Source organism: Macrotis lagotis, chromosome 2 (genome assembly GCF_037893015.1).
Source record: "Macrotis lagotis isolate mMagLag1 chromosome 2, bilby.v1.9.chrom.fasta, whole genome shotgun sequence".
In the NCBI taxonomy this organism is placed as follows: Eukaryota; Metazoa; Chordata; class Mammalia; order Peramelemorphia; family Peramelidae; genus Macrotis; species Macrotis lagotis.
Window position 1 is genome coordinate 131,820,829 of NC_133659.1, and position 15,062 is coordinate 131,835,890.

Below are 15,062 nucleotides of genomic sequence, written 5' to 3' on the forward strand. Positions count from 1 at the left end.
GAGTGGCCAGATAATAGCTGGATGGGTGGTTAGCTATGTGCCCTTTATTTAAATTTAACCCTGAGAGAAATGTGCTACCACTATCTTAATCTCCTTCTGCTTGTTTCTTCATCTTTGAAATGAAACCAATTCAGAGTTGTTAGGAAGAGAGAATTAGGGGTGGCTAGGTGGCGCAGTGGATAGAGCACCAGCCCTGGAGTCAGGAGTACATGAGTTCAAATCTGGTCTCAGACACTTAATAATTACCTAGCTGGCCTTGGGCAAGCCACTCAACCCCATTTGCCTTACCAAAAACCTTAAAAAAAAAGAAGAGAAAAGAGAGAATTAGATAATATTTATGAAACCTTTCCCTTCCAGAACCAATGCTTCCAAGTTATGCCCTACCTGAGTCAATCATCTTAGAGTGATGACACTCTAGAATCATCTTTCTCCCCTTACCCCTTATGGAGGTGCTATTATTATTTAATCTTTTTAGACATCAGTTTTCTTCTCTGTAAAATGAGACGGTTGAACTAGTAGGGGTCAACAACTCAAGGGTCAAAACTTGCTGCTCACTGATTTTGTGAGCTAAGAATGACTTTTATCATTATTTTAAAAATGTAAAAACCATTATTAGCTCTCTAGCAGTACAAAAACAGAACAAGGACCTTGGAAGGATATCATCTATAATGTCTCTTACCAATCTAAATCCTATGATTTTCTAATCGTAAGACATACCTGTTTGGAAAGGCTATAGAACTGTCAGTATAAAAAGACTTGGGCAAAGAATCAGAAGACCTGGACTTTCAGTTTATATCTGCAATTTATCAACTGTGCGTTTTCTGTTAAGTTACTTCTTTCTGCTTCTTCTAAAGAAGGGGTTGCATCAGATGATTTCTAAGGTTTTTTCAGATCTAATATTTTATGAGCTAATGCAGACAAAGATATTAATAAGTATACTAATATAACATTCTTCTTGGTATTTTGTATCTTAATAAAGGACAGTTCCTTTAGCATTATTTTTACTATTCATTTTTAAATTTTGAGTTCCAGGTTCTTTCCCCACCCTCCAGACCCTTCCCCATCTATTGAGAAGGTAAATCACATGAAGTCATTTTTTCATATGGGAAAAAAAAATCAAGGAAGTAAAAAAAAAATGCTCCAGTCTGCATTCAGAGTTTATCAGTTCTTTCTCTGAAGATGGATAGCATTTTTTAATCATGAGATCTTTGGAATTGTTGTATTGGATCATTGTATTGATCAGTGTAATTAAATCTTTGAGACTTGATTGTCATTACAATATTGCTGTATATAATGTTCTCTTGGTTCTGCTTACTTCACTTTGCATCAGTTCATCTAAGTATTCTTGTGTCTTTCTGAATTCATCCTCCTTGTCATTTCTTATAGCACAATAACATCCCATCAAAATCACAAACCACAGCTTGTTCGACTAACTGATGGGCATCCCCTCAATTTCCAATAACAGAGGACATTACTTTAACTTAAAAGAATAGCAGAGACAACTAGTTGGTGCAGTGCATAGAGCACCAACCTTGGAGTCAGGAGGACCTGAATTCAAATTCTGCCTCAGACATTTGATACTTATTGTCTGACCTTGGGCAAATTACTTAACTCCATTGCCACACAAAACCAAAAAAAAAAAAAAAAGCTTAATGGAATGACTGGTTCTTGGTAGGAGTTTTAGATATAGCTATTTAGAAAAATAAATGGTTATGAGTGGAGACTTTGTTGGTATCCTTTAAAAGTTCTACCAACTTGGATACTCTTTCTATATATCTAAGGCTGTATTCAAGGGTCAACTGAACTTTGGGTCATACTTTCAATTCAATAATTAACATTTATTAAAGGCTTATATTATATTGGACTCTGTATCAGGCCTAAAAGGCAGGTAGGTGGCTCAGTGGAGTCAGGAAGTCTTGGGTTCAAGTGTGGCCTCAGATATTCAGTAGATATGTGACCCTGGACAAATCAATTGATCTCTGTTTCCCTTAATCCCCTGGAGAAGAAAATGGCAAACCACTCTAGTATCTTTGCCCAAACAGGATCAGGATGAGTCTAAAATGACTGAACAATAACCACAAAAGGATACAAAAACAAAACCTGAAGGAATCTTTGTCCACACCTTTACCCTTCCCCCGCCATCCAAAGCACTTTTTCTTCTACCCTGCTCCTGCCTCTCACTCCTTGGATCAATAGAAATAGCAAACTGACATCATATATCTTGTCTATGTTCATTTCTCCAGTCTGCTTTGTGGAAGTGAACCAGTGACTGGGTTAGTGTCCAGGTATGTCCCCACCCCATCAACCACTCTCAGGTGCAGTGTGTGACATATTGATGTGTTCCTAAGAGAAGTGAGGAGCCGGAGATGCATGCAGTAATACTGGACAGCTTGCTTCTGGGGGGGGGGGGTCCTTTGATGCATCTTGTGGCCAGAGCTAATAACTTAATAGGCATCAGTGGGGAGTGCAGTGTTCAAGTAAACAAATCAACCTACTCTCAGGAACTAAATGTTGAGGGAGAGATGGGTCTGCAGAGCCTGCCAAAATCACAGTGCTTCATGTCCCAATGTGTCATCCTGAGAAATATGAGACAATGTGACTGGAAGGAAAGAAGCTCGGTGCTCCATGTGAGGAAGGAAAGGAGGAAGGAAGAAAAGAGCCATAGAGCAGGGGGAGCGGAGAGGGGGCTGCAATGCATATGGCCCCTCAGATGCAGAGTTAGGGACTCAGAAGTAGATCAGGAAGTTAGGGCAGATGCCTGTGGCTGAGTTATCTTCTGCAGTTGGAGGATGGGTGTGTCCCTGGTACCAGTGCTTATACTCTCAGTCCACTGGGCTTTGTTTTTTTCAATTAAACAATATTCAAGGGGTGCCTAGGTGGCATAGTGGATAAAGCACTGGCCCTGGAGTCAGGAGTACCTGGGTTCAAATCCGGTCTCAGACACTTCATAATTACCTAGCTGTGTGGTCTTGGGAAAGCCACTTAACCCTGTTTGCCTTACCAAAAAAACCCTAAAAAAAACACCACCAAAAAAACAATATTCAATAAGGACTTGCTATGTGCAGAATGGTAGTCTGCTAAATAATTACCCATGGACCAGACACTAAGATAAACAATGGCAAAACTAAAGCCTACCCTCAAAGAGCTTACATTTTAGCAGGGGAGACAGCATACAGGATATATTCAGAGTAGATGGAAGGTAATCTCAGAAAGAAAGGCATTAGTAGCTGGAGGTGGGGAAACCAAGAAAAACTTTTTGGAAGTCAGAATTGAGGGACGGCTAGGTGGCCGTAGGGATAAAGCACCGACCCTGGAGTCAGGAGGACCTGAGCTCAAATCCGGCCTCAGACACTTCATAATTACCTAGCTGTGTGGCCTTGGGCAAGTCACTTTGCCTTGCAAAAAAAAAAACTTAAAAGAAAGTCAGAATTGAGCTGTTTTAAAAGAAGGCAGGGGAGCTAAGAGGTGAGATGAGGAAAGAGAGTGTGCAGACACTTCTCTCCAAATTTCCATCTCCTCCTCTCCCTCCTTTTTCCTTTCCTCTCTCTCTCCACCCCTTTCTCTTTTTTTCCTCCCTTCATCATCCCTATCCTCTTTCTCCTTATTCATCTCTCTCTCTCTCTCTCTCCCCTTCTTCCCTCTCATTCTCTATTTCCTTTCTCCTTCCCTCTTCCCCCACCCAATCTATCCTCCCCCTCCCCCGTGAGGTCCTTTTCTTTTCTTGGCTTTTTAATTCTTCTTTCCCTCCCTTCAACTTTGTTATCTAGAAAATATTTCTACAGTAGTCCCAAAAGCCTGGTGAAAATGTCCTGGGAGAATACACTTAATTTCACTTACTTTATTTACAAAAAGGAGCATAGAGATGGAAAGAATTCCACTTCCCTGGGGTCCTCCATCACCTACAGTCCTCTACTTTACTTCCTTTGCACTCCACTTAGTCCACCACTCCATCACTTTCCAGACCCATCTCCTGCCACGACTCTTGTTGTTCTAACTGTCCCTTTTATGTCTCATAAAGACAGAAATAGTCCAAGACAAACAACAACCCAGGAGTCTCTCTGACAGGTTTGATTGGGGACCAAACATGATGCCTATCAACATGTTATGTTACCCTCCTCCCCTTCCTTCTCTCCTTTCAATTCCTTCTCTTTCTCCTCCACCACCTCCTGTTCCTCTTCTTTCACCCTATGACCACGTGGAGGTAGGAGAGAGATGACTCTAGTTTCAGAGACAGGAACACTAACTGGGAAGTTTGCATAAGATGACAGAAAAATTTTCATCAGAGATTGATTAGAGCTCTTGGTTCTGTATCTCCTGTACAGACTCATGTATGATGCTACTCTCCATGTACATTAGGACTTGAACTGAGAGAATGAATCTCTACCAACTGGTACACTTGGCACTGGCATCTTGCCAATGAAGGGTGAGTGAAATGTACATTTAGGAACCAAAGAACTAATCCATGGTCAGTAATGGAAAGGATGAGATAATAAATCAACAAACAATAAACACAATAAAAATTTTATTTTTGTTATGAAAGGCACTGTGCTAAACACTGAAGATAGAGAGACAAAAGTGAAATAGTCTTTGCCTTCAGAGATTTTACATTCTAACCACCAGGAAAGAGGATTTGGTCAATAGGGAACCTTGGGGCCTTCATCAGTCAACCTGATTGACTGTTCAGCTCTTGAACTGTAATTACAATGAAACTATAAACCTAATCCCCAGTAGGAAAGCTGATTTGCAAATTCATTACTACCTAATAGATTTTTCAGAAATTGAATGGAATTGGCATTGAATGAATGACTGTCTAGCAAGGGACAAAGAGAGGTTGTAACTTGGGGATGAAAAGGCAGAGAAAGAGTCATGTAAGGAGGAAGAAAAGGGGAGAGGGAGAAGGAAAAATAAAAAAGAGGGAGAGCAAGGAAGACAAGAAGTTACTGAGGAGTTGATAATCAAGGGAGTGGATAGGTGGCTCAGTAAATAGAATACTGGACCTGAAGTCAGGAAAGCCTGAGTTCAAATTCAGCCTCAAACATTCAGACCCACATGATAAGAACAAAGGGGAGATTCAGACAAAATAGGGAGTGGATAGGTGGCTCAGTAAATAGAATACTGGACCTGAAGTCAGGAAAGCCTGAGTTCAAATTCAGCCTCAAACATTCAGACCCACATGATAAGAACAAAGGGGAGATTCAGACAAAATGGTAGAAGAAAATACATAGGGAAAATCAAGGAAGACTTCCAGGCAGAGATAGCCTTTGGCCTCAGCCTTGCAAAAGGAAAAAGATTTTGATAGGTGGTGATGAGAAGAAGAACACTTCTTGTTGAGTGGGACACCCTAAACAAACGCCTAGACAGTACAGAGCAGGACAAGGTGATGAAAAGTCAGATTTTGTTGTAGTGAGGGAGTTAGGATGCTGTGAGATCAGGCTGAGAAAATGGACAAGAGGTCCTTGTATGCCAGGCTAAGTAAGGGATTCTCTTTAGGAAGGAGAAGGCTCCCAGAGATAATTATGGCTCTTATATTCTCTCAGTTCATTCCTAGATTTGGCTGATGGCCATAGACATTTAGGGAGGTGGAGGAATTCCCAGATCCTTGGTTTTCTTTAGCCTAGATACCTGCTTGTCCCAAGGCTTCTGTGAACCTCACAGAGCCCTCCACTGGATTCCTGTGTCCTCTTTTCTTACCATATTCCTCATTTTATTTAGAATTTGGGTCTAAGGCAGTGACTGCTGCTGCACAAGATTCAAGAATGTTTTTAAACTGTTTGTGTAAAAAGTAATACAGAGACCCAGGTGTCTTAAAGAGAAAGTACTTTCCTTTGCTGTAGTATTCCTGGAGGGGCTCTTTTGCAAAAGGCTCATTTTTTTTGAGGGTATTGAAAAATAATTCCCAAAACCTTGCATGCAGTCATTTCTCTCTCTGCCTCTCCTTCTCCCTCCATCTCTCTCTCTCTCTCTCTTCCCTTGGTCTTCGCTTACCTGGAATTCCTAATTAAACCCTGATCCACAGAAGACTTGGAAAGACAAAGCTCAATGAAAACTGTTTTTTTTTTTTTTTAGGTTTTTGCAAGGCAAACGGGGTTAAGTGGCTTGCCCAAGGCCACACAGCTAGGTAATTATTAAGTGTCTGAGACCAGATTTGAACCCAGGTACTCCTGACTCCAGGGCCGGTGCTTTATCCACTGCACCACCTAGCTGCCCCTCAATGAAAACTGAATGCAAGAAGTCAGAACTATTGACCTTAACTGACTCTTGGCCACTACATGCATGCATCAGGTAATTGAGTATAAATAGTGTGTGACTTGGATTCAGGAAAGCTGAATTCAAATTCTGGCCCTGATAATTACAAGCTAGTTGTGTGAAACTATGCTAAGCTACTTTTGCTTAGTTTTTCCATCTGTAAGGGAGAATAATTAATCATAATTATGCCTATCTTTCAGGATGATTGGGAGCAAATGAGAAGGGCTTTGACAGTATAAAGGATAGCTATACAATATGCAGTGATATCATTATTATTATTATTATTTTGTTACTTAACATCATTCTACATAACTAATGATGTTTTTTCCTGAGTGGCATATCCTTGCACATATCTCCTTGCAAGCAATGCTGGGATTAATTATAACACATTTATAAATCATCCAACCCTATTAGTGGCCACAGATTGGTCTATTACATTGTAATCTCAAGGCAGGCAATAAAAAATGCCATAAATTCTGCAGAGGCAAAAGCCTCCTTGATAACCTTAGATGAAAAAGACTTGAGAGAAACATCCCAGAATCAACTGCCAGATTGAAAGAAGCAAAAATAATCACTCTTTTCACACCTCTCCTATCTTTCTATCCTCACAACCTGTGAGGTAGATAGGACAGGTGTTGTTATCTTTTTTTATTTGCAACTCCCCGAACCCCCTCATATTAATGTCCTCTCAAAGCAACACCAGGTTTGAAGCATGTTGTGGGGGAGCATTAAGTCAAAACCATAGCTCACAAGATACAAAATCTGCCCCCCCAACTATTTTATTTTACCAGTCCCACCAGAGTACACATTAGTTTAAAACAACAGACATTGAATTAAACACCAGAGAAATACATAGTATGAAAAATTCCCCCCAACATAAAGTAAGAATAAATACTTCCACAAGTGACCAGGGCAACTCAGACTCCAAGAGCAGTATCAATATGAAAAAGTCCTTTACCTCCAATACTGCTGCTTGTTTCTTGAAAATATACTGTGAGCATTTGTGATGTCATTGGGTTGAAACAGCATTACTTGGAAGTTGAGGTATTTTTGATTAGCTTTTCTTCACAAAAAATCTCTCTACTGAGTTCAGTTTTCTTCTAGGAGATCCAGGTCTTTTGTATCATATTTCAACTCTTATGAGTCTAGAGCCCTAATCACCCAGATCCAGTTACTCAGCTAGAGAAGACCTTGGTCATTTTAGTATAACTTTTTTTGTCTGCTTCAGTTGCCATTTTGTGAATTCAATTTATTCTTTTAACTTAGAGTAAGAAAATTTCCTTCAACTACTTTTTGGTTTTCTGATATCAATTGTGGTCCATAGAAACAAGAAATAAGTCTGAAGGGGCTAGGAAGAGCTGATCAATCTGGTAAGCTCCATTCTGCTTTACCTCAGAAAATAAATTGTTCTCCATTTAGACATGCATGGAGAAACTTAGGCATAGAGATTTATTAGCCTGTTCAAATACACAGCATTGGTTCCACCAAACTCAAACCTAGATGTAGCATGCCTAGCAAATGATGATTCTTCTCAACTACCATAGGGCTGAGTTTTTAAAAGTCATTCTCCCAAATTGCTCTTTGTTCCTCTGGGCATTGAAGCTACATTGGCTGTGAAATAAACTCTGGAATGACAAGGTGCAGAAGAGCCCTCTGGACCTTTTAAAGTCCCAAGGTCCTGTGATCCACTTCCTTCACTGATTATCAATCTTTACCAAGGAAACTGAGGCAAAGAGAGATGACTAGATCCACCTCAGGCTTTATTGAACAAGCCAACTCTCCATTATACTTATTTACAGACATGCTACATTTTCTTGAGAACAGGGTCTGCAGAGTCCTTCTCTTATAATCTGCACATAGCATGCACATGAGAAATAATTGCTGAATTTGAACCAGTGAAGGTGCAATTATTTAGAATCTACAAATCTGACTTTGCCAGAAGGACCTATCCAATTCTTTGTATGATTCAGGAGCTAACTTGGTTCTGAGTTATTATGTCCCTTTATAAAAAGAGGACCTCAGGCAAAAATATTTTATTCAACTAATGACAGAACAAGGCCAAGAAATAGATCTCATCCTCATGACCCAGTGCCTGGCCTAGTTGTATTGTTTAGCTGTTATCAGCTCTTGATGTTATCCCTCCTCTGCTGTGTTTGCTACAGATTGACTATGTCTGGGGTATTATTTAAAGGCTGGACTTTTCTTTGGAAGGATATAACTACCTAAAATGGTCTGTAGACAGTCAGAACTACAACTGAGTGAAATACCGAGACAGTTTTATCCCATCCTTAGTCTTCCTCCCTCCTTCCCATTCCTTCCCCCCCTCTCCACCTCCCATCACCTCATTCAGAAGACGTGGGCATTTCAACAGTCAATAGCACTGAGGGGCAGCTAGGTGGTGCAGTGGACAGAGCATTGGCCTTGGAGTCAGGGGTACCTGAGTTCAAATCCAGCCTCAGACACTTAGCTGTGTGACCTTGGGCAAGTCACTTTAATCCCATTGTCTTGCAACACCCCCCCCCCCCCAAAAGAACAGTCAATGGTATTGAAAGAGAATTTATCTCTTCAATGATGAAGAAATTGACTTCTGGAGTTTTTTCTATAAGCCAGTTAGTAATTAGTTGAAACTACAACTGACCTGACAGCAATTCTAATTGTACCCAGTTCCCAGAAGGACTTACTTGTAGCGCCTTTTTTTCCTCCAAAATGATCCTATTAGTAGAGGGCATTTTGCTGTGGCAAAGTCAGTCCTGTCTGACTCTTCATGCCTCATTTATATACTAAAGTGATTTGCCATTTTTTTCTCTAGCTCATTTTACAGTTGAGGAAATTGAGGTAAACAGCATTAAGTGACTTGCTCAGGGTCACAGTTAGTACCCATATGAGGTCAGATTCAAATTCAAATTCAAGAAGAAGAGTGTTCATCACTTAATCCACTATGCCACCAGGCTGCCAGTGGAATGTCTAGGAACTTACATTTATACAGGGTGTCCCAAAAGTCTTTGTGCAGTTTAAAGTTTTACTATCTGAAAGGTTTACAATTGTTATTTCATTTGATTCTTAGAATAATTCTATGAGGTGGGGATTATTCTAAGTTAGTTCAGTGACTCATTCAGTGATGCATAGGCAATAGGATTTAAACTCAAGTTTTTCTGACTTGGAGTCTTAGCATTTTTAATGTTTGTCCTTCATTTCTGAAGAAGACCACGGCCTCAGGGAGGTGATTCCATGACAAGCATGTGAGTTGAATTTGAGGGAGGGGACACTGTGCTAAGTCACCAGTCTCCTCCAGAGTCATCTGGATCCAGTGGGCAGACATCAGTAGTACAGGAGATGGCCCTGGATGCAAGGCAAACAGGGATAAGTGACTTGCCCAAAGTCATACAACTAGTAAGAATCAAGTGTCTGAGACCAAATTTGAACTCCCATCTTCCTGACTCTAACCCACCATCTCAAGTGAGGGGGACAGCTAGATGCTTCGGTGGATAGAGTGCTAGTTATTAGAGTCATTAGAGAGTGATTGTGTAGAAGGGCAATCAATAACACTGTCCCTTCCTGGCTTTCAATGTGAAAGGTAAACTTTGGCCATTGACCTAGGAAATTACAGTCTCTGTTCTTTAACAGTCTTTCCTGACCAGTAATGCTTTGTGGTGGGCATTTAAAAAAAAGATTTCGAGAAAACACAAGCTCTATTATTTCTGGAAAAACAGAAACAAACCATGGAGGCTTCTTTTGTGTATGTAAAAAATGAAAACCTTCTACAATCATCCAAATAATTTGAATTAGCTTGGAAAATTCAGGTCATCTTCCATTAAGTCCTCCTTACTAGTAGCCTAGTTTGTCTGTGTTGAATTCCTTTGCTTATTTTGATCCGGAATAAGAATGGGCATTGTTCAGTCATCTATTTAAACACTGATTTTTTCCTCCCCGAGTGGGAGGTAAGAAGTTGGGTACCCAACTGTTGAGCGCTAACCAGCAGACGGCGCTGTCCCCGTCCTTACACGCTTTCTGTCTAACTGGATTGAGACCCTCGAGGGGGCTTCTCTTTTCAATCTTCTGGAGCTGACTGATTTTAGCGCTTCTCCCTGTCCCAAGGCAGGGGATTTTTGTCCGCTGAAGCCCGCTAAGCTCTCGGGCGGCCGGCGGGGATGCTCACAGAGTCCCCACGCAGAACCCCGAGCTCTCCTCTGAGTCCCCTCGCTGATTTTTCTGGGTGACCAGAAACAAAGCACAAAACCACTCCCTGCCTCAGTTTCCTCTTTTGTGGATGGCTCTCCCAGCTCAAGGCAACAGTCCTCGGGCGGCTTTCCCTCCCGGGGATGTTACAAGGACAAATCAATTCGGCCAGGCGCAAGTTAAAGGGTGACGGACGGATAAGACAGAATATAGTTCTGATACAGTTAGCATATCGCGTATATAGACGGAACAGAGTTCAGGATTTAGGTTTTCTTTCGGAAATTTAATGCAGTTTTTTCTTCCCGAGGAAGGGGAGTGCTCTCTGGTCGCCAGCACCAACCAGCCTCCTCCCCGGCAGCTTCGCTTTGTTTTTGCATCAACCCCCGATTTTGCTTCCACGGTTTTCTTTTGGAGAGTGGGGGGCGGGGCCGAAGTCGGGCTGGGGGAGGGGCGAGGAGCGCTGTCACTGGGGTGTCACGCTGCCCTTTCCCTTCCCTCGCGGGTGCGAGCCTGCAGACGCGAGTGGGGTGTCCCCGGCCCGCAGGCGCCTTCTCCCGGAGCCAGCCCCGCAGCGGCCGCAGCCCCCCGAGGGTGGCCCGGAGCCCGCAGAAGCCATGGAGCACCCCCACAAAGACGGGGAGGCGGCGGCCGCCCCCCCCGGCCGCAGCCGCGGACCCCCGGGGGGCCTCCTCGTCCAGCGGGGGTGGTGGTGCAGGTGCGGGAGAAGAAGGGCCCCCTGCGGGCCGCCATCCCTTACATGCCCTTCCCGGTGGCCGTCATCTGCTTGTTCCTCAACACTTTCGTGCCGGGACTGGGTAAGGAGAGGCGGGCGGGGGGCCCGAGGAGGAGGAGGAGGAGGGGGCGCAGCCCGAGCCGGCTGAGGGGCCCGGGGGCATGGCCCCCTGCCCACCCGCCCGGGCAGCGGCCGCCGCTGGAGGCGGGGGCGCAGCCGGGCTGGGAGCCGGTGGGCAGCGGGGAGCAGGGGGTCGGCGCCTCCCCCGGTGCCGCCCCAGTACTCACTCTTCCCCTCCGCTGCCCAGAAACTTTTGGGGTGGAACTGGAGGCGCAGAGGAGCTGCAGCAGCGCCCGCCCGAGCCTTGGGTCTCCCTCGGACCCCGGCCACCCTGTCCTCCGCCAGCCCGGTGGAATGGAGCCCCTGCTCCATCTCAGTTCTTTAAGGCCTCTAACCCCCTCCCCTTCTTTATTTGCCTTTAAATGGGTTCCGGGAGAAGGAATGTAGAAGGGAAAATGCATTTCTATGGGCTAGAAGAGAGAGAAGAGGACCCAGGGCGGTGGCTCGAGGTTTCTCGGGAGCTCTGCCATGCTTAAAGTTGTCAGAGAGAGAGAGAGAGAGAGAGAGAGAGAGAGAGAGAGAGAGAGAGAGAGAGAGAGAGAGAGAGAGAGAGAGAGAAAGCGAAGTGCAGAGGGAGACAAAAAGAGAGTGGGAGAGAGAGACGGAGAGCCAAAGTGAGAGAAAGAGACAAAGACAGAGAGACAGGGGCAGAGTGGGTGAGAGGAGGGTGGAGGGGAGAGAGAGAGAGAGAGAGAGAGAGAGAGAGAGAGAGAGAGAGAGAGAGAGAGAGAGGAACAGGGGAACAGGACTTGGATGGGATGAGATCTAAGCTGAGCAGTAACTCGCTATGAAACATAACTGTTGGCCAGCGGGGGAAGAATGATAGAAAAAAAGCCAGGAACTAAGGACCTGCTGTCTTGTCTTTTCCTTACCTTCATCCTCATTTTTAAAAAGCACCTCTGGTGGCTCAATGGAAAAATCAGTTGGGTGTTTTCAATGTTTTGTCTTGTTTTTTCTTTCTCTCTCCAAGGCATCTTTTTGATTTTCCGGATGGATTTAAGAATGAAGTGAGGACTTTATGACCCATTCCCCCAAGTCCATTTCCAGTAAACCAGAATGGGTGTATATAACCCCACCTGGGTGACGTTGGGAATAGGCTCCATTGAAACTGGGTCCAAGGTCAAAATTCTAGCTGGGGGTGGAAGGAGAAGGAAAAGGAAGAAGGAAAAGTTTGGCTGTCAGTCTTACCTCCAGCCTTAATTCCCCCCTCCCCCCAACTAACGACACCCTCTGGTTCCCTTCTCCCACTCACTGCAGCCTTGGCATCTCAGGTTGTACTTGGCATGACTATAAGACCCTCAGTTCAAACACACTCCTCCACTATTTCAGCAATGTGAGTTATGGGCTCAAAGAAGCATTGGCAAAGGCAGAATGCTGTGGGCCTGGGCTGGGAAAAGGCAATCCTTTCTGGATCTACCTCAGTAAAAGACTGGCTCCTGCACAGTCTGATGGTAGGTAGCCCAGATAAGGCCCCAGTTGGATTCCTGAATCCTCTATTACCCAGGCTGAAGTAATTCTCTCAGCCCTTTGCCTTTTCTCATGGTCTTAATCTGTCCTTCACTTAACATTCCCACAGCAGGCACCTTAACAATAATAATAATATAATAAGAGCTAGCATTTATATAGGATCTACTAGATGCTAAGTGTTTTTTACAAATATCTCATTTTACTCTTACAACAACCCTGGGAGTTGGGGGAAATTTATCATTCCCATTTTATAGTTGAGGAAAATGAGGCAAGTAGAGTTTAATTATTTTGCCCAAAGTCAAACTAGTAAGTGTCTAAGGTTGGATTTGCATTCAGGTCTTCTTGACTACCCAGTTTCTATCCACTATGCTACATTTTATGAGAATTTCATCTAGGGTGCTATTCAAAGGTTTATGAAAAACAGAGAATTTGTTGGGGAATAGAGGAGAGAGAGAGATAAAAAAAGTAATTTGCACTTGGCTTGCATAATATCCACACAAATTGCATAGTCAGAAGGTTTTTGTGAGAAAATGCCAACTTTTCTACTTTTTGGTGATCCCCTATTTATTTTTCCCAGAATTTTCAGAATTCCCCCAGAAGTAGCAAGAGAAGCAGGAGAAAAAGGATGGAAAGTGGGGAGAGGGCAAATAAGAATCTGTTTCAGGTCACTACTAGCTCCTAAGATACAACTTCCAAATTACATTGACTTTTAGCTGCCTTTAGCTTTTTTTTTTAAGCTCTAGCTGAGGAACTAGCTTGAAAGAATTTGCCCAAGTTTTGCCTACAAGGAGATATATAGTATACCACCTATGTCAGAAATGTGTGAGATTGAGAGATCATTTAGAGTTTTTTTGAGAGGCAGGGTGGTGAGGAAAGTGAGTAAAGACAGAACTGGCCTCAAAGCTAATAAGACTTGGGTTCAAGTCTCAGCTCTGATATCTATTGACTGGGTAAGTCATTTACACACTCAGTGCTCTAGACAATTCTAAGACTGTAAGTTGAAGAAATTCACTTGGATCGGAGAAATTTCCTCCTGTCAATGAAGTCACCGTCTCGGACTCTATTCTTTAGTGTTTGGGGTGTGCTATAAAATGCCCTGGGTTTTATGTTGCTGCATCATGAAAACAATCTGCATTGAGATGATGTCAGGGGAGCAAGAGGATGTCCCTTTAGTCATATCAGAAAGCCCCACTTGCTGGAATAAAAACACAGTCTTTCCATCTGTTTGGAGGATGTGGATAACACCACTGTTGATGTGCTTGGATTCCACTTTTTTTTTCAAGTGGTGAAGTAAATGCCACCCTATGGTATTTTACAGCAAAAAATAAATTAATGCCAGTACAGAAGTAGCCTCTCCCTTCTGCCTTCCTTAGCAAAGTTTTCTCCTTAGGGCCCAGTTGGAGAGTCACTCTTTAGAATGGATTATAAATATTTAGATTATAGTAATTATAACCAACATCTATATTGTGCTTTATGATTTACAGAATGGTTCACATTATTTGATCTCAACTGTATTTTCATGTGATCATACCATATGCATGTTCCAAATGTAATAGAATCATACACTAATCCTTTTAGTGACAGGCTTAGAAAGGACCATTGTTGGCACCTTCATCCTCAGATAAATAGGACAATGAAGCACACACTCACACATAGAGTTCTTGTTTCTCTCTAGGCATTGTGGGTTAGTAGGTAGAGGCAGAAGAATGAGAATAAGGAGATCTGGGTTCTAGTTTCAGCCTTAAGCCTTATTAGATCTGTGTCCTTTAACAAACAATTTCACTTCTTTGGGTCTCAATGACTATCTCCAAAAAGTAGGGAGAAGAAAGTTTATAAGATCAAAGATTTATACCTGGAAAAGACCTCTCTTTTGTTTTATGGATGAGGAAATTGAGGCCCAGGTGATTAAATAATAACTTGCTCAAGATTACATAGATGTTGCAGAAGATACTGTGCCAGACTTGGAGTCAGGAAAACTCATCTTCCTGAGTTCAAATCTGACCTTGGTCAAGTCATTGAGCCCAGTTTGCCTCAGTTTCCTCATCTGTAAAATGAGGTGAGGAAAGAAATGACAAATCAATGAAGTATCTTTTTTCAGGAAAACCCCAAATGGGGTCATGAAGAGCCAGACATGACTGAATAATAAGTACAAGAGGTAAGATTTAAATCAAGTTAACTGAACTAGATAGTCCCGGGAGCCTCATGAAATTTAACATTCTATAATTACAGTGCACATTGACTGAAGGGGATCTTTTTTGACTGACTTAATAAACTAAGCTTTCCATCTCAAATGGAGAGAGGCACAATCCTATATTTTGGT

At 42.8% G+C, this 15,062-nt stretch overlaps 1 protein-coding gene across 1 annotated transcript in view; it reads left to right on the forward strand.

Moving 5' to 3' along the window:
* Nucleotides 1-11,036: 11,036 nt before the first annotated feature.
* The window catches only part of STUM (stum, mechanosensory transduction mediator homolog), a 133,444-nt gene continuing 129,418 nt past the window's right edge, over nucleotides 11,037-15,062 (forward strand). Inside the window, 3 exon segments of the mRNA XM_074222827.1 lie at nucleotides 11,037-11,074; nucleotides 11,076-11,121; nucleotides 11,123-11,237. Of these exon segments, the coding sequence (XP_074078928.1) occupies nucleotides 11,037-11,074; nucleotides 11,076-11,121; nucleotides 11,123-11,237 (199 nt within the window).